The 26,403-nt window shown below is 57.3% G+C and overlaps 2 protein-coding genes across 4 annotated transcripts in view; one reads left to right on the top strand and one right to left on the bottom strand.

Annotated features, from left to right (window-relative positions):
• LOC127047633 (dedicator of cytokinesis protein 2-like) overlaps positions 1-26,403 on the bottom strand; it is a 408,420-nt gene that overhangs the window by 131,073 nt on the left and 250,944 nt on the right. The gene's annotated exons all lie outside the window — the stretch shown is intronic.
• LOC127047637 (INSYN2B protein-like) overlaps positions 391-26,403 on the top strand; it is a 49,483-nt gene continuing 23,470 nt past the window's right edge. For both annotated transcript variants that reach the window (XM_050946082.1, XM_050946083.1), the window contains exons 1-2: positions 391-440; positions 20,649-22,803. In XM_050946082.1, coding sequence (XP_050802039.1) covers positions 21,146-22,803 — 1,658 coding nt within the window. In that variant the 5' untranslated portion in view covers positions 391-440; positions 20,649-21,145. The remainder of the gene's footprint in view (positions 441-20,648; positions 22,804-26,403) is intronic.

Genomic DNA, 26,403 nt, shown 5'->3' with positions numbered 1-26,403 from the left:
TCCAGAGACTCCTGCCGGGGATTTTCTCCAGGCTCTTCCCCGCATCGCTGCAGCTTTTCAACCCCTTTCAAAGGGCTGCCCCGACAGCTGGGCGCCTGCTTCAGCCCCAGCCGCACCAACAACCCGCACAGGAGCTCTCCCCCCTGCCCGGCGCCTCCCGGCCGCCCCCGGGCATGCTCGCCCCCACCCTCCCCTACACAAGCACAACCCCAGCACATGCCCCCCGCCCCTGCGGCCACCCCGGGCTCCCTGCCGTGGCCCCCCGCCCAGGTACCCCCCGGCCCCGCCGCCCGCCTGATGACACATCACTTGGCACCGACCTGCCTCCCGGCTCCGCCTCCTCCAGCTCCTCCTCCCCGGCCCGGTAGCCAGCGCAGCCCGGCAAGCGGCCCTGGAGCTGCCGCTGCCCAGCCCGGTGCCAGGAGCTGCCGCGGGGCCAGGTGAGGGGCCGTGACCGGCCGCGCTGCGAGCGGGGAGCCGGGGCTGCGGGGCGCGGGGAGAACACAGGGATGCGGGGCTGCAGGTTGGGGAGCCCGGGGGAGGGCAGGGACAGGGGGAGCCCGGGGGGAGCCTGGGGGAGGGCAGTGCACGGGGAGAACACAGGGCACAGGGGGAGCCCGGGGGGAGCCTGGGGGAGGGCAGTGCACGGGGAGAACACAGGGCACGGTGGGAGCGCAGGGCACAGGGGGAGCCCGGGGGGAGCCTGGGGGAGGGCAGTGCACGAGGGAAGCCTGGGGGAGGGCAGGGCACACGGGGAGCCCTGGGGGATCCTGGGGGAGGGCAGTGCACGGGGAGAACACAGGGCACAGGGGGAGCCCGGGGGAGCCTGGGGGAGGGCAGTGCACAGGGAGAACACAGGGCACAGGGGGAGCCCGGGGGAGCCTGGGGGGAGCACAGGGCATGGGAAACATACAGGGTCGGAGGACTGTGTAGGACCACAGGGACACAGGATCCCCGGCATGGGGAGTGTGAGGGGAGTCGGATGGTCAGATGTCCCGATTTTAGGGTCTTTTTCTGATATAGGATACTATTACCCCCCATCCCCTGTCCTGATTTTTCACATTTGCTGTCTGGTCACCTTAGGGGGGAGTCACAGGACATTAGGAGTTGGGGGCCATGGGGAACCTTGGGGGACCGTACAGACAGGGGCTGTGGGGCAGGGGGAGCATGGGGTTTGGGGAGCCCGGGGACAGTGGATTTGGGAAGCCTGGGGACCTGGTCTGCAGGGGGAGCTAAAGGGTCTTGAGAGCCTGGGGCTGGTGTTGAGGTGTCCTAGGCACAGCAGGTCCGTAGGACCCAATTTCTGAGCCAGGGGTCCCTTGAATCAAGATTGGTGGAGCCTGGGTGCCTGGTTTTGTTCCAGCTCATGCCAGGCCTTATGGGGCTGGGTAGGTGGGTGTGCAGTGGTGGGGAAACCACTGGTGGCCAGGGTGGTCACGCGGGTCTGGGTGAAGAGTTTGCTGAGCTCTGACCTACATCCCCTGTTTTCAAAGGGTACGTGACGTGCCCAGCCATGTGAGGTCTGGGACCCTCAAGCTGTAGGACCCCATCCGCTCCCAGGCACTGGGGCAGGGTTGGCTCCTTTCCATTTGCTGCTAGTGTTTGGCTGATGGGTCTCCAGCGCTTCTCTGGGGGAATCTCTCTCCCTCCGCTTCACTCTGGTTGAGGGAGCAGCAGAGTAAACAGGTTTCAAAAGGGGAACACGCTGGGAGCTTCTCTAGCCCTTGTTGACCTGACACCCCTCTGCATGTCCCCGTCCCACCCCCACCCTGTCGCCCCTCCTTTGGAGTGGGCTGGAAGGAGCCATGTGGTGGCGGGAGGGGGCAGAGGAGAGAGGCTGCCGCACACTGAATGAGCCTGGCCACGGTAGCTCTGCTGCCTTGGCTTTTCCCTGTTCAGTCAGGCCTCTGGGGAATAGAACTGGCTCAGTACCCACCTTCTGGGGGTGCTGCAGATCCCTGGCTTTGTCCGGTCATTGTGTCAGGGAGGTAGCCAGGAAACACCTGGTTCTGGGGAGAGACTCCCATGCCTGCCCTTTCCTTCCTTGGAGGGAGGGCATGGTGTCTGCAGCCCACTCTAGAGAGGAGACATAGTCCCTGGCCAGAGACTCCAGGGAGAAATAGATCTGCCCCAGCTTCTCGGACTAGCCCATGTCCACACCCCACACCCTCTGCTCAGGCTGCCCTTTCTCACTGCCTCAGCCTGTCTCAGCTCAGTAACTAATGTGTGGGAGATCCAGGGAGAGTATGCCAGTCCAAAGAGCAGCTGCCTCCCTCTCTGCCGTCCCTCATTAGGAAACATGTCCATCAGCTGAGACCCACGTGTGCTTCTGTCCCACCCTGGTCCTGGGCCTGTCACTTTCTGAGCTGTGTGTTCCTGACCCGTGAGTCTGAGGTTAGAACCATTTCGGCTGGCGGGTGTTTCCGGTAGCACATTTTGCTGTGTTCTGGTTGGGGCCTTTGTGCCTGAGAACCAGGAGCAGAGCAGGGCTACAGCAGCGACTGAGGTGCTTGGTTACCAGAGATCTCTCTACTGTCCCTGCCCCCACTACCAACCACAAAGCGTGCCAGAGGCTGGGAATCCCCAGGAGAGGCTCTGGGCTGGGGATGCTGTGATGCTAAGAGCAGGGACTGTCAAGACCTGGGGAAAGAGAGGATGAAATGGTGCCATTTTCTTCCTTTCATGGGTCAGGTGGGGATAAGTGATTGAGGCTATATGTAACCAGCAAAGCTGGGCATGGGCTGGCCTGAATGCTGCCAGCGTGGGTAACAGTCGTGCAGACAGTGCAGCGTGGGAGTGTGCACGCTCGGGGCCATGCCAGGCTTTCCTGCTTGCGCTGAAGCACACACTGCACTGTCTTCACCACTGCTGTTCCCAGCGCTAGCCCGGTAATCCAGCCTAAGCCCAGCTTGTTCTGCGGAGAGAGACTCTAACCAATCCAAAGAAGCCAGGCAGCAGGAACTGGGCGAGTGCCACCAGCCAGGGAACACAAAACCCTTGGGGCCAAAGTGGGAACTGTCTCTTGGGGCTGCCCACATGCTCTCCTGGGACCAAATGCTCCAACCCAAACTACAGCCCCCCCTGGTATGCGGGAGTGAGTCTCCTTGGGAGAGCCACAGTTCCCCCAAGTAACCTCTCTGTCTTCAAGGACTGCTAGCAGAGATCCCCTCTCCACAGCACTACCCCGAGGGGTGGGTCTCAGGGGAACTGTGATGCTGGTCCCCTGAATTGCATTCTTTAGCTCAAGAAGTGAATCCTAGGCAGCCACTAGACAGAACTGAGAGACTGCCCTTTTTGAGGCATGCTTTAGATCTGGTGGGATGTGTTCTAAATCTGTCACGTACACCTCCAAAGTTATAGCAAGTTTGAATGCAGAGCCTCATTGAGTCAGATGTCTCTGAGCAGAGGGCATCTTCCTCATGGATTATTATAATTATTTAGGGTTTACACTATGGTAATACTCAGAGGCCACAAATAATCTAGGACAGTGTTTCTGAACCTTTTTTATACCAGGCACTGGCTTGCGGTCTTCCTAAACTATGTCAGGGAGATCTCAGGACCGGCACCCGTCCACAGACTAGTCATTGAGAAACACTGATCTAGGGGATTTACTCCTGTCTAGAAAATAACAGAGGGTCCTGGCTTCCCTGCTAGTGAATATGGCTTAGGGAAGCACACAGGTAAGATGAGGGATTGATTATGAGATGAGATTCACTTTAGGGTCAGGAATTGTGAAGTCACCTTGTCCTTATGGGGGAAGATCAGCCGGTCTGGCCTGGGGCTCACAGACAGCCCTAGCTGAAGTGATTCCTATGAGGAATATAGTCTTCAGGGACAGACGATGTCCCAGAAAGATGGTGGTGAGAAAGTGTGGGTCACTTGTCTAGGAAGCACGTAACTCCGGGATCTGGGAGTAGGAACGTGGTAAGTGGATGTGGCTGCCAGATTCATTTTGACTGTGTTTAAGGTCACTTCAGATTTCTTCAGTGATGGCAAATAGTCTAGGCCAGCAGGTACATGTGCTGGAGTTGCTTGTCTGTGAAGGGCCCAGGGACAGAACTTTTTCCAGTCTGCTGGAGCAGTTTGCCTTGTGGACAGACCGTGGCTCTCTGATAAGGTTGGCTGCACACTGAGGCACATGCCCAGTCCCAGTCTGTCAGGGTTTTGCCACCAAGCAGGCTCCTAGTTGTAGAGATTTTGGCTTCGGGTGGGCAGTGTGACCCTGTTTCTGGGAGAGGTGATCCAGGCAAGCATGGCTGTGGAGGGGTTGTGCTGTCTGGGAGATGGGAATACCAGTACTGATGAACCCATTTTATGGCTTGCAACAGCCCTCAGGCCACGGCTTGTTTCATTTTCCTGATTATTGCTCTGGAAATTGGAAGCATGGGGGGAACCTGTAGAACTGCTATGCTCTGGGCCAGGCTGAAGCTCTGGGTTACCCCCCAGAGTCTGTTCTCTCTCTAGAATAGAACTGTTGCCACTGGTGATCTGTCTTGTGTAGATAGTATCAGTGGGGTAGCCGTGTTCATCTGGATCTGTATTGCTTTGTGTAGATAGGTCTGCTGAGGTTGTTCCCCAAGGCGTTGGGGAAGCACTTTTGCTGGACTCTGCCACTTCTGTCTGGGAGACAGCCAGCCACCATCATTAGATCACATTCCCCAAACTGGACTGTTTCTTGACATCTAGAAGACATCAAAGACTGAACAGAGCTCCCCCCTCAACAGTGGCTGTGGTCTGTGTATGAGAAATGCGGAACTACTTCTGCACTGATGGGAGGAAGAAAAGCCTTGGCACACAGACTGCTCCTAATTCCAACCCACTTGTGTGTCACCCCTCCTTTGCCACAGACTTCTGGTGTGGCCTTGGGTAAATCGTTTAGCTTCTCTGTACCTCAGTTCCCCATCTGTAAAATGGAAATGTTAGTACTTCCCGACCTCACAAGGGTGTTGGGTGTATAAATAGGATTATGGAGCTCTCCCATTCTGCAGTAACGGGGGCTATGTAAATACCCAAGACAGACAGATAGTTGGGTCTCTGTAGGCTTCCACAGGCCTTGTATTGTTGGGTGATCAGAGTAAGGTTCCTAGCCTGATCCTACCACTACAGATAGAGGTGGAAGACAGAAGGGCAACGTAACCATGATAGGTGATCACTGGCCTGCAGAATTAACTAACTGGAAAGATCTCAAGTTGCGTCTGGATAATAGATTATAAGGGTACAGTACCATGAACCCATAAGTTTCCAGAAGAGGTGTAGAGTGTGTGTGTGTTTTATCTAAGACCTGAAGAGGTGAATTCATAGATTCATTTATTCCATGACCAGAAGGGAACATGGAAATCATCTAATCTGACCTGAATAACACAGGCCATGGAGTTTTCCCAGAATAATTCCCAGAGCAGATCTTTTAGAAAAACATCCAGTCTTGATTTTAAAATTGCCAGTGATCGAGAATCCATGATGACCCTTGGTAAGTTGTTCCAAGGGGTAATTACCCTTCGTGTTAAAAATCTACACTTTATTTCCAGTCTGAATTTGTCTAGCTTCAACTTCCAGCCACTGGATGGATCATCTTACACCTTTTTTTGGTAGACTGAAGAAATACTTGTTCTCCATGTAGGTACTTATAGACTGTTATCAAGTCACCTCTGAACCTTGGTCTGCATCCTTTGTTCCTAGATGTAGATGTTTACATTGAGATGTACTAAAACGCTGCCAGAATCGTTTGCATCAGTCCTGTGACAGACGTGCTGAATTTACTATTGAATTGGTGGGATCTCCTGTGAAAGCTGTTGGCTCCACTAATGTGAATGGAGACTCTTCTGGTCCCAGTGAGTGGAGAGCTGTCTGTGCAGAACTCCTCAGAGGGTCACCTAAACAAGGATACATGTGGATCCCTTGGCTGCTTATATGAGCTGCTGCTATGGTTAGACACCTGATGACCCCGAAAGGCCAAAAGGGAGGCTCTTGTACTGGTGAAGATCTTCTGCTGTGCAGAATCCAGGGTCCTTGCTGTGAGCTGGCCTAGTAATGATGTGCGAGCATGTGTCCTTTCAGCGCAGTCTTCTCAGAGCCAGGATGGGATGAAGCTTCCCCACTGACCACTTCTGTTGTGGGCTTGACTTCTGTGTCATAAGCACCTGTGAGCAGGTGCTTCATCGAACCATTGGCCCTCCATCACTTTCATTCTTTTCAGAATTCAGGAAAGATTTTTGTCCCAGGAGAAGTCGTATGCCGCTAGCAGAGCCTGACGGTTAGCTATTCTCAGCTGCAGAACTGCAGAAAGGTACAGCTTCCTCCCCAATAAATCTAGTCTGGCTTCATATGTCTCGAGGAGTAGATTTACAGGTTTGCTCTAGTTCTCACTTCTCCTGAGCTGCAGACACAGCAAGGGAATTAGGAAGCGGATGCGTGAAGAAAAACCCCAAAGTCCGTTTGATGGACAGCTGGAATTTGTCTGCCTTTTCAGAGGTACAGGGCCCAGTGTTGCACTGGGGAGTCCTTCGGTGGTTCCTTAAGTTATTCATGGATAACGACCTCCATTCAGGGTCTGTGCTGAGGCTCAAACATGTCAGATAATCACTAGTGCAGTTCTCATACTAAGTCCCCAGAAGGCCTTGAAAATTCTTGGATTTTGGGGTGACAAGGAAGAGGGGGTCCACGCTGCTTCCTCAGGTGGTGATGAGGAAGGGCAGGAAGTTGGCCCTTCCTTTGTCATCAAACACCTTACTCACAGTAATTTGGGAGGATACAGATGTCACTAGATGCTATTTGTGGAGGTGGGGTCTGTCTCTTAGGAGGATGATCCCCAGAGCCCCTAACAAGAGAGGCTGCAGATGTGGAAACAATGTTGGCTGGTTTTTCTGCTGGATTGACCAGAACCAATAGATCAGCCCCACAGGAATAAGGTGACATGTTACAGGTGTCCATGGAGGAGCTGTCTATGCACCAGACAAGGTAGTCATTGATCTCGAGAAATCAGACACTGGATATAACCCAAGTTGGATGGCAGCTGCAGGGATCCTGAGGGCTACAGGACTGATCAACAGACTTGATGGCAGAGTTTGATTCAGAGGCTTTCAGGTCCCAGGCCTTGGTTCTGAAGCTAAAATCTTCTAAGACATCTTTTTTGGGGGTGGAGGGATGGAGGGAGACGAGAAGGGGGTATATGGCTAAGAGGGGATGTTAGGAGACGGCTCACTGCTGAAGCAGAACCTGAACGTTTCTCTGACATCTCAAGAGCACCAATGCTGCACAAACAAAGAGCTCTGCATCTAAGTGTCCATGACACCAGCCTCTCTGGTTCATCGGCTCACAGATAACACGGCCACTGTGTTCATCTCTAGTCTGACCTCCTGCATAACACAGGCCATAAGACTTTCCTGAATTAATTTCTGATTGAACTAGGGCAGATCTTTTATAAAAACACATGAGATCTTGATTTTAAAATAACCAGTGACGGAGAATCCACCAAGACCTTTGGTAAATCGTTCCAGTGATTAATTACCCCCACTGTTAAAAATTAGCACTTTATTTCCAGTCTGAATTCATTTAGCTTCAACCTCCAGCCATTGGATCATGTTAGACCTTTTCTCTGCGAGACTGAAGAGCCCTCTGCTGTCAAATTTCTGTTCCCCATGTAGGTACCTGTAGTCTGTGATCAAATCATCCCATAACCTTCTCCTTGGTATTCCTCAGAGCTTGACTTAAGGAGATCAGTCACTATAAGGCACGCTTTCCAATTCTTTAAATGTTCTGTCCCCTCTCCAATTTATCAACACCCTTCTTGACCCGCGGACACCAGAACTGTACACGTTATCACAGCAGTGGTTGCAACAATGCCGAATACAGGGGGATATAATATCCCTATTCCTACTTGAGAGTCCCCTGTTCCTGCATCCAAGGCTCACACTAGCCCTTTTGGCCACAGCGTCACACTGGGACCTCATGCTCAGTTGATTATGCACCTGAAGTCCCCAAGTTATTTTCAGAGTCACGGCTTCCCAGCATAGAATCCCCCATCATGTCAGTATGGCTGCACCCTTTGTTCCTAGATGTATGACTTCACATTTGGCCATATTTAAAACACATTGTTTAGTTGTGCCCATCTTACATTGCTGTAGTGACCTGTCCTCTGCACTGCTCGTTTCACCCCTCCCCCCAATCTTTGTGTCATCTGCAAACTTCATCAGCGGTGAGTTTTTCTTCTAAGTTATTGATTAAAATATTAAATAGCAGAGGGCCAAGAACTGATCCTTGTGGGACTGCACTAGAAACACACCTGCTCAGTGATGATTCTCTATTTACAATTACATTTTGAGACCTATTAGTTAACCAGTTTTTAATGAATTTAATGTGTGCCATGTTGATTTTGTGTCATTCTGGTTTCTTAATCAAAATGTCATGTTGTACCAAGTCTAAGTGTAGTACAACACTATTACCTTAATCAACCAAACTTGTAATCTCATCAAAACAAGATCCCACGTCAGTCAGGATCTGTCTTCCATACAGCTGTTCTTATTGTCTGTCACCTTCCTTTCTTTCCCATCTGAGTCCTCTATCTGCTATTCCATTGCTGTGCCCTGGATCAGTGTGGGGCGGACAGACCTATAATCACCTAGCTTTCTCCAGTGCTCTGACGCCTAGGGTGGGGGTGGGCTTCAGAGCGTGAGCTGCATCTTCAGGGCTCTGTGTACGCAGCTATTTCTAGAGCGCTAGCATGAGCCCCACTTGACCATGTCTGTGGACCCGGGCTGGGGGGTCACTCCCACTCGCTCCAGAATGCTGTGTCGACGTACCTCATCGGGGCAGTATGCACAGCTTCAGTGGTCACTGCTCTTGAGGGAGTGATGACTATAGTACAGAGGGCTCCCTGTGCCCTCTGTGCAGACAGAACTCAAAGGAGACGCATCAGCTACGCCATTATACAGACAAGGGCAGGTCCTGTGAAAACTTCCCGACACCTAACTCTGCCAGTGCTCCTTGATCCCACCTGGCAGCCCCGCTGCTAGCCCTGCCCTCAATTCCCACACTGTGCTTCACTGACCCATTCTGTGGGGCATTTGTGATTTCGATAAGTGCTTACTACTGGTTGCAATGACTTCCTCCATCTCCTGTCACTTGTATCCTAAGTACTGATGTGACATGAGTCGGGGAGGGGTCATGGCAATCAGTGCTACCCCCATCTCTCATCCAAGCTCCTGTCACATCCTGTCTGATGTGCAGCCTGAGTTCTCTGGGGCATGGACTGTACTGCACGATAGGGCTCTGCTCCCTGACTGGGGTCCCCAGGCTCTTACAGGGAGAGAACAAAGCCGTTACCAGTGTGACAGATTGCTGAGTTAGCACTCCCCTCCCAATGTACTGACTACAGCCCCGCACCCCAGCCCTGGGTTCTAGCCTGGCCCTTCCCTCACCATGACAGTGGGGTAGTGACTCTGCTCCCTCACCAGGCTTTACCACCAGCCTGAGAGGCCCAGCTCAGCTGCTGAAGGGGAGTCCCTGAGCAGAGTGGATCTAACAGCCTCAAGGGACGAAAAGGACCTACCAGCTTCTCTTGCTAGAATCCCAGCAGGTTGCTATGGTCACAGGAGGGCATTTCAGCTTTTTTAAAAACACAGATCTATGTGACAAGAGCATCCGTGAGGTTGCTAAGTCAAGCACTCAAGTTAGCAAATGCCAGTGGATCACACTGGACTGGGACTCAGGAGACTGTCTTAGTGTCCACAGGCCTGCTGGGTGCCCCTGGAGGAGTTGGTAGAGCCCAAGCTCTGGCTTGACCTGTCCACAGCAGGCACCCGCCATGGCTTAAGCTCAGGCAGAGACTAGAAAATGGCCTTCCAGAGTAAACGGGGCCTCCCTGGCAGGGGTTCCCAGCCATTGGCTCCATGCACTGGATGGAGCCATCAGTTTGTTATGGCAAGCTTCATAGTGACCCTTCCCCCTGCAGCAACTCCCCCTCCTATTTGGCATCCCGAGGACAGCATGGCCTGAGTCCTGCAGCCCTGTCCCACTGAGGGCACATGCCCAGTGCCTCCTGCCAGCTGTGCTGTGCTCAGGAGATGCAGCCAGAAACACACAGGGAAGCTCGGGGTTGCCTTTGGGAGGTGGGCTCTGTGTATAAACCCTGAATGAGTGCTCCCAGGGCAGCCAGTGTGTGCAATGTTCCCCCTTTCCTTCTCCAGAGCGGGGTGTTTGTGGGGGATTCTCACTGTCACTAGGCAGCATTGCCTGAACCCCTCCTGCCTCTGGGCTGTACTGGACTCTGGCTGGCTCTCACGTTGCAGCTCTCGGGAACAGCAGCGTGCTGGGCGCTGTGGAAGGAGGCTGCAGCTCACTCTGTCCCTTGAGTAATGACTCTCTCCAACCTGTTGCTGTCCATACTAACTAGGTGTCCCATCCATTGTGTCTTTACCGTGTTCTGCCTTACAAGCATCTCCCTGTCTGGGCACAGCTCCAAGAGTAGGAAAGGAAATTGCCCTGTTACTGGGCGTCTGGCTGGGCGGCGCATTGAGCAGAATGCTGAGCAGAAAGCTGCTGCATCAGGTGCCAGGTGGCAGACTGGCTGTGGGCACCACCCTCCACCACTCCAGAAGGGGATGCCTCAAGATGGGAAGGACTGGGCAGCTCCCTCCCTACTCTGGTTTGGTTTTGCTAAGCTCTGAGTTGTGCAGCTTGCTGCTTTCTGGGGGAGGGATCGGGAATCCAGCTCACCCAGCACCTGGGAACTTTGCTTGTTCTCAGCACCTGTTAACTCTGGGCCACTCTGCTGAGTCGGCAGCTTGGTTACAGAAGAACGAGCTGTAAGGGATGTGGCTGCAGCACCGTGCACATGCTACGTTGCCATCTGCAAAACAGGGTAGCAATGCCGCTGTGCAGTTCTCAGATGAGGCACTGGGGGGCAGCACAGGGTGTGCTCTAGGGAGCAGGGCCCGAATGCGAGCTGCAGAGGGTGATCCCTTCTATGCCAGGCCCAGCCTTGCCCACATGCGGTAGGGAACAAGGCAGCAGCACTCAAAGGGTGCTGAGGAAGGGGTGTGCCGAGGGGAGGGGGGGCAGGACTTTTGGAGTTGCTCAGCAGGCACCTCTGGATATTCACAGACCTTGGACACTAGGGACACTTTGGGTATGTCTCCACTGGCCATGTCACCGCGCGGCAGCGGCAGCGCGGGCAGTGTAGTCCTGCTTTATCGCCTGGGGAGAGCTCTCTCGGCCATAAAAAATAATCACCCCGAACACGCGGCAGGAGTGTGGCTCCCAGCAATAAAGCTCTGTCTATACTGGTGCTTTTCAGTGCTAAAACTTTTGTCACACGGGGGTTGTTTTTTCACACCCCTGAACGACTAAAGTTTTAGCGCTGAAAGTGGCAGTGTAGACACAGCCTGAATTGCACGGCAAAGGAGCGTTGCTCCCGGCGTGTTAGTGGCTCTAACTCTCCCCACAGCTCCAAAGCAGTTCTCTTCCATACCCCTTGGGGTGTCTGGAGGATGGCAGAGGGCACCTCAAACAGGGCTGCTGAGCATGCGCTGTGATGTGCTGCATGCGGGAAGGAGTGGGGAACCCTGGCTGGAGCAGAGGGGAGGCGTGAGAGCAGAGGAGACTGGAGTTGGTACAGGGTGTGGCCGGAGATGTATGCCTGGGCGTGATGTGGGATCACAGGGTGGGGGAGCGTGTGTGCTCATGACAGAGCTGATGTGGCAGGGAAGACGTGTAGGTGCCCACGCTGTGAAGCGTGTGCGTGAGTGGGTGCAGCATTGTGAAATGGACCATAGGGCACTCTCCTGCCCTGCCCTGGGCTGGGCTGTATCTACCATTGCTTACAGAAACAGAACCAAGGGCCCTGCAGTGGCCAGTGACTCCAGTTGCCTCTGACACGAGGAGTGACAGGGGCCTAACTCTGGACACACACTGTAGTGCCCGAAGCAAGGGCAGAGGAGGATTCTCTGCCATGCCATTTAGATACAGCGCACGGCAAGCCTAGAGCCTCCAGCTGATGGTGGTAGGAGGAGGTCTCTGAGTGAAATCCCAACGAGCTGAGTTGGAAGAGTCCCTGCTCCTCGAGAGGAGATTGCTTTACAGATTGTCCCAGGCACCCACACCTGGAGTAGCCGGGGAATAAGGGGGGCTGCAGGCAGGGCGCCCAGGCCTGCAGTAGCCAGGGGACTGAAGTTCAGGACTGAGGAGAGGGAGCAGCAGGCTGAGACTGAGGGGCAGCAGCAGAATTGATGGGCAGAGGGTGCCCTGTTGTGGAAGAGCAGGGCCTGGACACCTTCCACTCGGAAGAGCACCATGCAGGGACTTGCAGTTTGCACAGGCTGCCTCTCTGTATTCAAGACAGGGAAAAAGATGGTTACTCACCTTTGTAACTGTTGTTCTTCGAGATGTGTTGCTCATATCCATTCCAGTTAGGTGTGCGCGTGCCGCGTGCACACTCGTCGGAGAAACTTTTACCCTAGCAACCCAGGCGGGTCGGCTGGGCGTCCAATATATATCCCAGTCGACCCGGCCACCCTTCAGTTCCTTCTTGCCGGCTACTCCGACAGTGGGGAAGGAGGGTGGGTTTGGAATGGATATGAGCAACACATCTCGAAGAACAACAGTTACAAAGGTGAGTAACCGTCTTTTCTTCTTCGAGTGATTGCTCATATGCATTCCAGTTAGGTGATTCCCAAGCCTTACCTAAGCGGTGGGGTCGGAGTGAGATGTGGCGGTATTTAAAACTGCTACGCCGAAGGCCGCATCATCTCTTGATTGTCTGACTAGCGCATAGTGTGCGGTGAATGTGTGGACCGATGACCAGGTCGCTGCACGGCATATCTCCTGGATAGGCACGTGCGCCAGGAAGGCTGCCGACGTCGCCTGAGCTCTCGTGGAATGTGCCGTGAGGTGGCTAGAGGGGACACGAGCTAAGTTGTAGCATGCGCGAATGCATGCATTTACTCAGGAGGAAATCCTCTGAGAGGAGATAGGTTGGCCCCTCATCCGTTCTGCGATCACCACAAATAGCTGAGGGGACTTCCGAAATGGCTTTGTTCGCTCAATGTAGAAAGCGAGCGCTCTGTGTACATCTAAGGAGTGTAGCTGCTGCTCCCGCCGGGAAGAGTGTGGCTTCGGGAAGAAGACCGGGAGGAAGATGTCCTGGTTGGTATGGAAGGCAGAAACAACCTTAGGGAGGAACGCCGAGTGGGGTCGCAGGTGCACTTTGTCCTTATGGAAGACGGTGTAGGGTGGATCCACTGTGAGAGCTCTCAGCTCTGAGACCCGTCTGACCGATGTAATGGCCACCAAGAAGGCCGTCTTCCATGACAGGTACGTGAGCGAGCAAGTCGCCAGTGGCTCGAATGGCGGGAGCGGGAGCCTGTTCAGGACCAAGTTAAGGTCCCAGGTAGGAGCAGGGTGGCGTACGGGGGGGTAGAGATGCTCCAGGCCTTTAACAAACCTGGCGACTAAGGGGTGGGAGAATACGGAGCGGCCATCCTCTCCTGGCCGAAAGGCGGATATGGCCGCTAAGTGTACCTTTAAGGAGGATGTCGCCAGGCCCTGCTGCTTAAGGTACCAGAGGTAGTCTAGGACCGTGGGAATTGGGGTCTGCGTAGGGTTCACCCCTTGAGTAGCGCACCAGCACGAGAAACGCTTCCACTTGGCCCTGTACGTTGAGCGAGTGGAAGGCTTCCTGCTGTTAAGGAGTATATGTTGGACCGGTGCGGAGCAGCTGAGCTCCGCCATGTTCAGCCATGCAGGAGCCACGCCGTGAGGTGCAGGGCCCGTAGGTCCGGGTGACGAAGCCTGCCGTGATCCTGCCTGATCAGGTCTGGGTGGAGAGGAAGGGGAATTGGGGGGTCCACAGATAGGTCCAGCAAGGCAGTGAACCAGTGCTGTCTGGGCCACGCAGGTGCGATCAGGATTAGATGCGCTTTGTCCCTGCGCAGCTTCAACAGGACTTTGTGCACCAGAGGGAACGGAGGGAAGGCATACAGGAGGTGGCGGGACCATGGCAGGAGAAATGCGTCCGTGATCGACCCGGGAGAGAGACCTTGAAAGGAGCAAAACTCCTGGCACTTCCTGTTGGATTTGGTTGCGAAGAGGTCTATGCGGGGAAATCCCCACCTCTGGAAGATGGAATGGATGACATCCGGTCTGATCGACCATTCGTGGCAGAGGAAGGATCGGCTGAGTCTGTCCGCCAGCGTGTTCTTGACCCCTGGGAGGAAGGATGCCACCAGGTCTATCGACTGGGCTATGCAGAAGTCCCAGAGTCGAATGGCTTCCTGACATAGGGGAGACGAACGGGTTCCCCCCTGTTTGTTGATATAATACATAGCCGTTGTGTTGTCCGTGAGTACGGAAACACAACGGCCGTGTAGGTGTCGTTGACACGCTTGGCAGGCGAGGCGGACTGCCCTTAGCTCCCGGACATTTATGTGGAGTGACAGCTCTTGGGACGACCAGAGGCCCTGGGTGCGCAGGTCCCCTAGGTGGGCCCCCCACCCCAGGGATGATGCATCGGTTGTTAGAGTCATCGACGGTTGCTGTGGATGGAACGGCATCCCCGCACATACTAGGGATGGGGTCAGCCACCAGTCGAGGGAGCGGAGAGGGTCGGGGGGGACCGTCACCAATACATCCAGGTGGTCCCTGCTCGGGCGGAATACGGAATGAAGCCACGTTTGGAAGGGCCTCATTCGGAGCCTGGCATGCTTTGTCACGTAAGTGCATGCGGCCATATGCCCTAGAAGTGTGAGGCAGGTGCGAGCCGAGGTGATTGGGGAGGCCTGCAAGCTCCGAATGATCACAACGATCGTCTGGAAGCGAGGTTGAGGTAAGTAGGCCCTGGCCTGAGTAGAGTCCAGGGTCGCGCCTATGAAGTCTAACCTCTGTGTGGGGACCAGGCTGGATTTCTCGGCATTGAGAAGCAGGCCTAGCTGGGAGAAGAGGTCCGTAACGGCCTCGACATGTCGCCGCACCTGCGACTGGGAGGACCCTTTCAGGAGCCAGTCGTCGAGGTACGGGAAGACGTGGATTTTCCGCCGACGGAGGTGGGCGGCCACAATGGCCATGCACTTGGTAAACACCCTCGGGGCTGTGGAGAGGCCGAAGGGCAGGACTGCGAACTGGAAGTGCTGATGTCTGACCGTGAAGCGAAGGTACTTCCTGTGCGGTGGAAAGATGGCGATATGGAAGTACGCGTCCTTCATGTCGAGGGCGGCATACCAGTCTCCAGGATCCAGGGATGGGATAATGGTTCCCAGGGAGATCATGCGGAACTTCAACTTGAGCATCCATTTGTTGAGGCCCCGCAGGTCTAGGATGGGTCTGAGACCTCCCTTGGATTTGGGGATCAGAAAATATCGGGAGTAGAATCCCTTGCCTCTCTCGCCTAGAGGTACTTCCTCTATATCTCCCGCCGCGAGGAGGGAACGAACCTCCTGCAGGAGGGTTTGCTTGTGAGAGGGGTCCCTGAAGAGGGACCGGGAAGGGGGGCGGGAAGGGGGTGAGGAAGCAAATTGCAGATGGTATCCGTGCTTCACTGTGCGCAGCACCCAACGGTCTGAAGTTAACTGGGACCACGCCGGGAGGAAGTGGGAGAGGCGGTTGGAGAAGGTAGGGGAAGGATCCTGTCTTGAGTCTGGCATGCCGTCCCCGGGCGCACCTTCAAAAGCCGGACTTGGGGCCCGGCTGTGCCTTGGAAGGCCCTTGGTTTTCACCTCCCTGGGAGCTGGATTGGCGTCCCCCTGGCCACGCCGTCTATTGAGGTCCTGCCTCTGACGGGGTGGGAAGTATGGGCGTCGTGCTTGGGGTCTGAAGGGTCTACGCTGGGTGGAAGGTGTATGCATCCCCAGCGAGCGTATGATGACTCGATTGTCCTTTAGGTTTTGTAATTTGGAGTCCGTCTTGTCCGAGAACAACCCTTTCCCGTCAAAGTGTAGGTCCTGGACTGTATATTGTAGTTCCGGGGGTAGTGTGGAGGCTTGAAGCCATGAAATGCGCCTCATGGTTATTCTGGACACCAGGGTTCTGGCTGCCGAGTCAGCCGCGTCGAGGGAGGCCTGGAGGAGGTCCTGGCCACCTTCTTACCCTCCTCCAGGAACGCGTTAAATTCCGGGCGTGAGTCCTGGGGTAGCAGTTCGGAGAACTTACCCACCTCCGCCCATATGTTGTAGTTATAACGCCCCAGTAGGGCCTGCTGGTTGGCCACACGGAGTTGCAAGGCCCCAGCTGAGTACACCTTGCGACCCATGAGGTCCATCTGCCTAGCCTCCTTGGATTTGGGGGCCGGTGCCTGCTGGCCATGCCATTCCCTGTCGTTGACCGACTGAACCACTAGGGAGGAGGGAGGAGGGTGGACATACAGGTACTCGTACCCCCGAGAGGGTACCATGTACTTCCTTTCCACTCCCTTAGCTGTCGGTGGGATGGAGGCTGGTGACTGCCACAGGTTATCGGCGGTAGACTGGATAGTCTTTATGAATGGGAGGGCTACCCGGGTAGGAGCATCGGCTGAGAGGATGCTCACTACCGGGTCCTCAACCTCTGAGACCTCTTCCACCGGAAGGTTGATATTAAGGGCCACTCTACGGAGGAGGTCCTGGTGGGCTCTGAGGTCTATAGGTGGGGGTCCCGACGCTGACGACCCAGCCACTGCCTCATCTGGCGAGGAGGAGGAGGAGGATACTCCGGGGATGAGGATATCCTGCGCGGTCTCTTGTTCTTGGCCTGGTTCCTGCTCGTGTTGACCCGGGGAGTCTGGAGGCGGCTGTTTGTCCGACTCAACCACGGGGGGGCGGGAAACAGTGGCCTCTGGCACCTGATGTTCTGAGGCGGTAGAACGTGTCTGAGGCACGGGGGCACCCTGGGCCTGATGGTAAGCCCAGGGTGTCCAAAAACCCCACTGTTGGGCACCTGCATCCTGCGGGTGGGGGTCTTGGAACACTCCCAGCGGTACTTCGGGGTCCTGGTCCCGTTCGTAATAGCTACCTGCCTGGGAGGATGCCGACATGCCTCTAGATGGCCACGGTGGAGCGGCGAAAGTCGGTGCCGAGGTACCGACCGACCTCACACCTCTGGATCGTGGTGACCGGTGTCGGTATCGGTGTTGAGAGCGAGACCGGGACCTGCGACCGGCTCGGTGCCGGGAGGTCGACCGGGATCCCGAGTGCCTTTGTCTAGATCTGCTCCTGGAGGTGCGGTGCCCACCGCGGTGCCGTGAGCTGGAGCGGTGCCGGGAGTACCGGGTTGACGCTCGGGACGTCGACCGGCGCTGGGAGCCCGACCGGTGCCGAGAGTGTGAGCGGTACCGAGGTGAACGGTGCCGGGAGCCTGACCGGTGCCGGGAGCCTGACCGGTGCCGAGGCAATCGGTGCCGGCAGTCCGACCGGTGCCGGGATCGGGATCGACGTCGCGAACCTGAGTGGTGCCTCGATGCCGAGCGTCCGCGGGACCGCGATCTGGAGCGGTGCCGGTCTGCCACACTGACCGAAGCTGGTCTGGTCAGGGTCGGTTTGCCCATAGAGCATAGTACCCGCACCGGCGGTGCCGGGGGTAAGGGCATCGGTGCCTCGGTGATGGCAATTAGCTCCCTCGCTGCGGCAAACGTCTCCGGGGTAGAGGGTGAAGCGAGCTCTACCACAGTGTGCACCAGGGAGCTGCCAGGTGCCGGACTCAACGGCCCTCGCGGGGTCGGAGTCAACGGTACCGGCTTAGACGGTGCCGCGGCAGGTATCGGTGCCGGGTGATCCGCCTTTTGTGCAGGCTCTGATTGTGGGGCGGCTGGTGGCGAGATGATCTGTGCCTTCGCCGCCTTCGGCCTCGGGGAGCGGCTCTGGGCCGGTTTCGGTGCTGGCTTTTTGGTGGTAGCACTCGGTGCCGTGGCGGTGCCCTTGCTCACCGGCTGACTTGCGCTCGGTGCCGAGGGCAAAGGTGTCAGGGCCACTTCCATAAGGAGCTGTCTCAATCTAATGTTCCGCTCCTTCTTGGTTCTCGGCTTAAAGGACTTACAGATCGAGCACTTGGCCAATAAGTGCGACTCCCCGAGGCACTTCAAGCAGGAGTCATGGGGGTCTCCAACTGGCATGGGCTTGTGACAAGCCGAGCACTGCTTGAAGCCCGATGAGCCGGGCATGAGCTCCGGCTCCCGGTGCGGGGAAGGGGGGGGTACCCCCGATCCCCTCAACTACAACTAATAACTACACTAACAACACTAGATAACTGACTAACTAACAACTATATATCTATATATGTACAATAACAACTATAACTACTATATACAACGATAGCGAAATGAGCTGCTAGGGAGTGTGGAGGTCAGCGAAGCCGCGCTCCACAGTTCCGACGACCGACACGGGCGGTAAGAAGGAACTGAAGGGTGGCCGGGTCGGCTGGGATATATATTGGGCGCCATAGCGGCGCCACTCCAGGGGGCGCCCAGCCGACCCGCCTGGGTTGCTAGGGTAAAAGTTTCTCCGACGAACGTGCACGCGGCGCGCGCACACCTAACTGGAATGCATATGAGCAATCACTCGAAGAAGAACAGATGCAGCTCTTGGACGCCTGCTGAACTGCCAGCTGTGCCCTCTGTGGAGCAGCAGGAAGGCCCTTGGCTCAGGGATGATGCACATTTTCTCACTGGCCCATTTGCCATGTTTCATGTGAGCTGGCTCCCCGCACCCAAGACCCTGGCCTGTCACTGCCCCGTGGGGAGCCCAGGACCCTGGCCCATCACTGCCCCACGGGGAGCTGGCTCCCTGCCCCCAGGACCCTGGCCCGTCACTGCCTCACGGGGAGCTGGCTCCCTGCCCCCAGGACCCCGGCTCATCACTGCCCCACGGGGAGCTGGCTCCCTGCTCCCAGGACCCTGGCCCATCACTGCCCCACAGGGAGCTGGCTCCCTGCTCCCAGGACCCTGGCCCATCACTGCCCCACAGGGAGCTGGCTCCCTGCCCCCAGGACCCCGGCTCGTCACTGTACCACGGGGAGCTGGTTCCCTGCCCCCAGGACCCTGGCCCTACACTGCCCCACGGGGAGCTGGTTCCCTGCCCCCAGGACCCTGGCCCGTCACTGCTCCCACGGGGAGCTGGCTCCCTGCCCCCAGGACCCTGGCCCGTCACCACCCCACGGGGAGCTGGTTCCCTGCCCCCAGGACCCTGGCCCGTCACTGCCTCACGGGGAGCTGGCTCCCTGCCCCCAGGACCCCGGCTCGTCACTGCCCCACGGGGAGCTGCCTCCCTGCTCCCAGGACCCTGGCCCGTCACTGCCCCACGGGGAGCTGGTTCCCTGCCCCCAGGACCCTGGCCCTACACTGCCCCACGGGGAGCTGGTTCCCTGCCCCCAGGACCCTGGCCCGTCACTGCCCCCACGGGGAGCTGCCTCCCTGCTCCCAGGACCCTGGCCCGTCACTGCCCCACGGGGACCTGGTTCCCTGCCCCCAGGACCCTGGCCCGTCACTGCCCCACGGGGAGCTGGCTCCCTGCCCGCAGGACCCTGGCCCGTCACTGCCCCACGGGGAGCTGGCTCCTTGCCCCCAGGACCCTGGCCCGTCACTGCCCCACGGGGAGCTGGCTCCCTGCCCCCAGGACCCTGGCCCGTCACTGCCCCACGAGGAGCTGGCTCCCTGCCCCCAGGACCCTGGCCCGTCACCGCCCCACGGGGAGCTGGCTCCCTGCCCCCCAGGACCTTGGCCCGTCACCGCCCCACGGGGAGGTGGCTCCCTGCCCCCAGGACCCTGGCCCGTCACCCCCCACGGGGAGCTGGCTCCCTGCCCCCAGGACCCCGGCTCGTCACCGTCCCACGGGGAGCTGGCTCCCTGCCCCCAGGACCCCGGCTCGTCACCGTCCCACGGGGAGCTGGCTCCCTGCCCCCAGGACCCCGGCTCGTCACCGTCCCACGGGGAGCTGGTTCCCTGCCCCCAGGACCCTGGCCCGTCACTGCTCCACGGGGAGCTGGCTCCCTGCCCCCAGGACCCTGGCCCGTCACTGCCCCACGGGGAGCTGGCTCCCTGCCCCCAGGACCCACACGGGGAGCTGGCTCCCTGCCCCCAGGACTCTGGCTCGTCACTGTCCCACAGGGAGCTGGCTCCCTGCCCCCAGGACCCTGGCCTGTCACTGCCCCACGGGGAGCTGGCTCCCTGCCCCCAGGACCCTGGCCCGTCACTGCCCCACGGGGAGCTGCCTCCCTGCCCCCAGGACCCTGGCTCGTCACTGTCCCACGGGGAGTTGGCTCCCTGCCCCCAGGACCCTGGCCCGTCACTGCCCCACGGGGAGCTGGCTCCCTGCCCCCAGGACCCTGGCCCATCACTGCCCTGCATGAAGCTGGCTCCCTGGCATAGCCTGTCTGCCCTGCACAGAGCCCCAATGTGGCAGAGCTATTTTTAACAGTTTCTTCTGCTTGAATTGAGCTGTGAACTTGTAGCATGTTTATGCTAAAGGGGCTTCCTTTTCCCTTTTTGCTGAAGAGGCAGCGCTGGAGATCAAAGCTTGTCTCTTTGGATTTGTGATCTTGCCTGAGCTGAGAGGGAGGGCTCGAAAGGGGCCAGCAACTCCATGTGGAGGCAGCCAAGTGTGCTAGAAACTTTGCTACCCTTGGGAGGGAACGTGAGAGGAGACGTGCTGCAGCTCCTGCACTGGCTCCATGCTCACACAGTCTCTCTGTCTCCGCAGGTCCAAGGGAGTATGGGAGCCATGAGCTGGGCCTGGACCTGCTGCCATCCTGCCCCCAGGGGGGCCAACCCTGGGGGTGACTAAGACGGAAAAGCAGCCAGGAGAATGGGCTCCTGGTGCCCCAGGCCAGGCTCAGGGCCAGCCAGGGCCAGCTGTGCAGGGGCACTTTGTCAGAAGCTTTAGGGGCAAAGGACAGAGGCAGGGCAGCATGCCGAGAAGCCTCGTTGCTGCTCCTCCTGTTCAGCTTTCCTCTGGTCACTATCCCATCAGCAAGACCCACAAGCAGCAGAGGATGAAGCCAGCTGGCCCCCTGGCCAAGCCACGGGCAGCCCTTAGCACGGGGCCCCAGCTGCAGCTCTGACAGGCAGAGGAGATGCTCCCTCTGCCAGGTTGCAGCGTGTGTACTGCAGCTTCCCAAGCAGCAGGGAGGAGGAGCATGGGAGTGGAGCCTGGGGCCTGAGGGCAGGGCCGGGCCGGGCCGGGCCGGGCGGCAGGAGATGGTCAGTAAGGAGACCAGCCCCTGCCTGGCTCGGAGCAATGAGGGCAGCCAGGAGAAAGCCATGACCGTACGCTCGGTGCTGCTCAACCGCGACTCGCCCAACATCGAGACCCGCCTCAAGCACCGACGCAACCGCACCCAGCAGGTACGCTTCAAGGACCTGGTGGATGGCAACCCTGGGGAGGAGGCGAGCCCCCCACAGGAGCCAACAGCCACACCTGACACCAACACCCCATGTGCCTCGACGCCTCCCAGGGATTCCCCTGAGCTGGTGGCAAGCTGTGCCTCGGACGCCCAGTGGGGCTGGCACCAGGCCAAGCCGCGCTCACTGACGCTGCCTGTGCCCAGCAAGGTGTGTCTGAGCACGGCCATCCAGACCTCCCCCAGCCTCCAGCAGCAATTTCCAGCCTCCCGTGTCCGCAGCAAGAGCGCCTGCGACTTCGCCCAGCAGGAGGTGCTAGCTGCCGCCTGGGAGCCCAGCAAGAGCCAGACAGGCTGCTGGGGCCCAGCCAGGGGTCCCGCCTCTGCCAGAGCCAGCGGGGATCTCCCCCACTGCATCCTCACCAGCCTTTCTGCACACAACCACCTCCCTGCCTCCCCCCTCACCCAGCACACCAGCAGAGAGGGGCAGCCAGGCCCCACTCCACATGCCACTTTGTGCCACGGGCTGACTCCACCGCCCAGGGCTCCTTGCCCACTTTATCCAGGGACCATCAGGTGTACCGCTGCCAACTATACCTCCCAGCAAAAGGGCTGCCCACCAGCGCCCAGCCCCGGCCTCTGCTCCTCCCAGCCCCCTGCATACACCAGGAACTGTGGGAGCCCTAAGGACAGCCATGGTGCCCCTGCTCCATGTCCCCTGTGCCCTCCCTCTGTGCCATGTGGACAGCCTGGGCCACCTGCAGAGCCATGGCCTCAAAGCAGGAGCCAGTCTGAGCAGGACCTGCCATCCCAGCCTGCTCATAACCACGTGGCCGGCAGCCATGGGCTCGGCCAACCAGCTCAGCGTCCCTCCCAAAGAGACCCCACTGCTGCCCTGCAGCAGCAACACGGCTCGTCCTGGGGCAGCCCCAGCTGCCTCCCTTCAAACCACATCCCCAGCGCAGTCCTGCCACCACCAAGCCTGCCCAGTACTACAGCCACCATGCTGAAGAAGACACCAGCCACCCTCAGCCACCAGGCTCCCAGCAGTGGATGGGCCCAATCTGTGGCTGCAAGGCCCAGTGTCTGCAGCCAGCTGAAGGCCACCCAGACCGAGTGTGGCCTCATGAACTTGGAGGAGCCTCAGCAACTGACCTCCACATCCAGCCAAGGGCCCCCCCCAAGGACACAGCAATTCACCCGGACTCCAGGGGCCCCCTGGAGCAACGAGCCGCTGGGTGAGCCCTGTCTGACGGCCAAGCAGCTGGAGACTCTGCACCAGGTTCAGGATCTTTTGCAATTGGTGGTTGCAGCCAAAGGGCAAGTGGGTCTGTCCAAGGGGGATGAGCATTTCCTAACATCTCGGGGACATGTGGGTGTGGGGCCTGGGCAAATGGGGGACCTACAGTCACAGCTGCAGTCCCTGGAAGAGGTGCTGGAGACCAGCCAACAAACCATCAAGGTGCTGCTGGATGTCATCCAGGACCTGGAGAAGAAGGAGGCCCAGCGGGATGGGTGAGCAGCAGGGTGCAGGTGGGCTGCTGGGAGGGGGAAGACAAGGTGCACAACTCTCTGCCATAGGTTTGGCTCAGCAATCAAACACAGTATCAGGTCAGGGAAGGATAACACTACTCCAGAGAACTTCGACCTACTGTCCAAACAGCACTGACCCAGTGCCAGCCCACTGACCCCCAGCTGTCCATGGGCACCAGCCCTGCCATGCCTGCTCTCAGGCCTCCCCATCCCCCGCCAACACACACCTGCCCTCCCCCTTGGGTCTCAGGGGTAATCCAGTCTCCGAGCACAGCGTGTCTTGGCCGTTCTGCTGAGTCTGCCAGCCAGTGTAAAGCACAGGGATGAGTGTGTGTCATGGGAGCAGAGATCCCCAAACTCATCTCAGACAGGGCCCTTAGATGGGACCTGCTGTCAGTCCCTCCTGAGCCAGGTGGGATTCAAACGGGTTCCCTGCAGGAGAGAGGCTCCGGAGCTCATTAGCACTATCCTGAAGCAGCCAGGCCCTGTACGTACTATTGCTACCCCTTGGAGAGTGAGTCTGCTGTCTGGAAAGATCAGTTCAAGTGCAGACTTTTCTGCAGCTCACACAGGCAGGGTCTTCTCCTCTGCACACACAGGCAATGCCTCCCACCAGTGCACTCAGTCGCTAGCAAACCCACTGCACAATTAAATGTCCTACCTTCTTAGAGGGACAGTTCTCATTAAACAAAATACAAACCCTAAAACTACACCAGTAAAACAAATGTTAACACACCATCCAGATGTATCTCCCTGTAGGATGGTTTGCAATACAAAATAACAATACTAATTGCAGAGTCCTCACACTGTGAGAGTTGTTAACAGAGTTTGAACCCATGAGTTGCAGATCCACCACATAGACTTCCCCAGCTCTGGGGGATGAGGGGTGAGGAAAGCTTGCTAATATCCTCTGTGTGGGTCAGCCCATGGAGCAAGCCAGGACACATTGTCACAATTCCATGAGTGTTTGGGAGCTGGTGGGATGCTGGGTATCAGGGTTACTGGGGACAGAGCATGATGTGGTGGTTCTAGACATCACAGCCAAACAGCTATGCTTCAGTTTGAGTTGTCCACAAGGACTGAACTCAAGGCTTGGCTCTAAAAGCACAACCAGCTCCATTAGCATGGAAGTAGTAACAGACTCAGGTTATGTCCACACTGCAAACCCCCTCCGCAACAGTGAGTCTCAGCCCAGGTCAACTGATGCGGGCTTGGCCTTTGGCGCTGAAAACAGCTGTGTAGACATCTGGGCTTGGGCGGGAGCTGGCTCTGGGACCCCCACCCCCTTTCACTGGATTTCAGAGCCTGGGCTCCAGCCGAAATCTGAATGTCTGCGCTGCTATCGTTAGCCCCAGAGCCTGAGCCTTGCCAGTGACAGTTCGTTGATCCGGGCACTGAGTCGTACTGCCAGAGGTGCTGCTCATTTCTTTTTGCAGGGTAACCCTATCCTCAGAATCCTCCATATGGGATGTACCACGAAGGAGTGACACCAAGCCGCACTGCATCAGTGGGGTTACACATGCATTTAGCACATTGCTTCAGAAAGGCTGCAGGGCAAAGTGGATGAGATTTGGGTCTGTCATATTAAGCATGTGGATTCTGGACCTAGGCCTATCTGAAGAGATCTGGTGGAACCTCCTAGTTCTCTGTAAACCAGGTGGATGCTAGCTGCCTTCGTCTAGTTTGTGGTGTGTGCCATGAGTTACTAGTGGTTGTGAAGGACAATAATATATTTGCACCAGTGGAAGAGCTGGGCTTAGAACTCACGTTCTCCTGGTTTACAGCTCAGCATGCCTTGCCTTTGGGTCACACATGTATCCTGGCCCCTTTCCTGTACAATGTGGATTGGCAGAGACGAATGCAAGACTCGGCAGCTGATTTGCACTGCTCGCTCCAGAAAAAGGAAGCTACAGCAGCAGTGAGAGCACAGACTGACTCCCCAAGGCGGCCTCTGTTGGGGATCCAGGCCTCCCTGCTGTGTGCAGTCAGGTCTCTCCAAACAAAGCACTCACTGTTCATGTCTGTTCATTTCACTGATTCTGCTGCTCCTGAGAATGGGGTCTGGGAGCAGCACCAGTGCCCCTGACGCATGCCAGACATGGGGCCCAAAGTGTGAGTCTGCCCCTACCTGGAGACCAGAACATCCACCTCTACCAATGTGCCTGAAGCATGGCCAGGTCTGGTGTCTGCATTTCAAAAAGAACGTTAAAGTCTGGAAGGGAGTCAGAGAAGAGCTACAACGATTCGAAGTCCTGGCAAACCTGCCTTAATAGTGAGAGGCTTAAGAAGCTCAATCTATGCAGTTTATCCAAGAGAGGGATAAGAGGGGATGTATCGCAATTGGTTGCTGCCTGCATGGGGAGCAGAGGGCTCGTTAATCTAGCAGACAAAGGCAAAATGGGATCAGTGGCTGAATGCTAAAGCTAGAGATAAGGAGCAGTTTTTTCTATGGGCATGTTGCTTTAACGTGGCTGGGCAGTCATGGCACAGCGCTGGGAGAGAGCTTTCCCAGCGCTGTAAAAACCCGCCCCCACGAGGGGAGTAGCTATCAGAGCTGGAAGCACAGCTCCCAGCGCTGGTGCACTGTCTACACTGCCACTTTACAGCCCTGAAACTTGCAGCGCTCAGGGGGTGTTTTTTCACCCCCTCGAGCGAGAAAGTTGCAATGCTGAAAAGTAGCAGTGTGGACGAGGCCTAAGTGTGAGTAATTAACCACCTGAACAACTTACGGAGGATTGTGGTAGATTCTCCATCACTCGAAGCCTTAAATGAAGAGTGGATCTCTTTGTCAAAGAGGCACCATAGCTCAAACAGAAGTTCCATGTGGGCTTACCGCAGAAATTACAGGGTGAGGGTCTGTGGCCTACACTCTGGGTGGTCAGACTAAATGATCACAGTAGTACCCTTCTGGCCTTAAAAATATACAAAATCCTAGACATGTAGCACTGGAGGGGACTTTGCTAGGTCATCTAGTCCAGTCCCCTGCACTGAGGCAGGACTCGGTATTATACAGACCAGCACTGACGGGTTTGTCTGACCCGGGGTGGGCAAACTATGGCCCGCAGGCCACCTCTGGCCCACCAGCCGATTTAATCCAGCTGTCACGTTCCTGCTCAGGATGCACGTGTGCTGTGGCTCCCGGAAGCAGTGGCATGTCCCCCCTCTGGCTCCTATGTATAGGGGCAGCCAGGGGGCTCTGTGTGTTGCCACGCCCACAGGCGCCGCCCTCACTGCTCCCATTGGCCAGGAACTGCAGCCAGTGGGAGCTGCAGGGGCAACGCCTGTGGGCAGGGCAGCACACAGAGCTGCCTGGCTGCGCCTCTGTATAGAAAGTGGAGGGGGGACATGCAGCTGCTTCCAGGAGCTGCTGAGGTAAGTGCTGCCTGAGCCTGCATCCCTAACCCCCTCACATGCCCCAACCCCCTGCCCCAGCCCTGATCCCCCTCCTGCCCTCCAAACCCCTCAGTCCCAGCCTGGAGCACCCTCCTAGACCCCAAGCCCCTCATCCCCAACCCCACCCCAGAGCTTGCACCCCAAGCTCGGGGCCCTCACTTTCCCGCACCCTGCCCCAGCCCAGAGCCC

Source organism: Gopherus flavomarginatus, chromosome 3 (assembly GCF_025201925.1).
Source record: "Gopherus flavomarginatus isolate rGopFla2 chromosome 3, rGopFla2.mat.asm, whole genome shotgun sequence".
Classification (NCBI taxonomy): Eukaryota; Metazoa; Chordata; order Testudines; family Testudinidae; genus Gopherus; species Gopherus flavomarginatus.
Note: the sequence above shows the minus strand (reverse complement) of the source record. Positions and strands in the feature narration are given on the sequence as shown.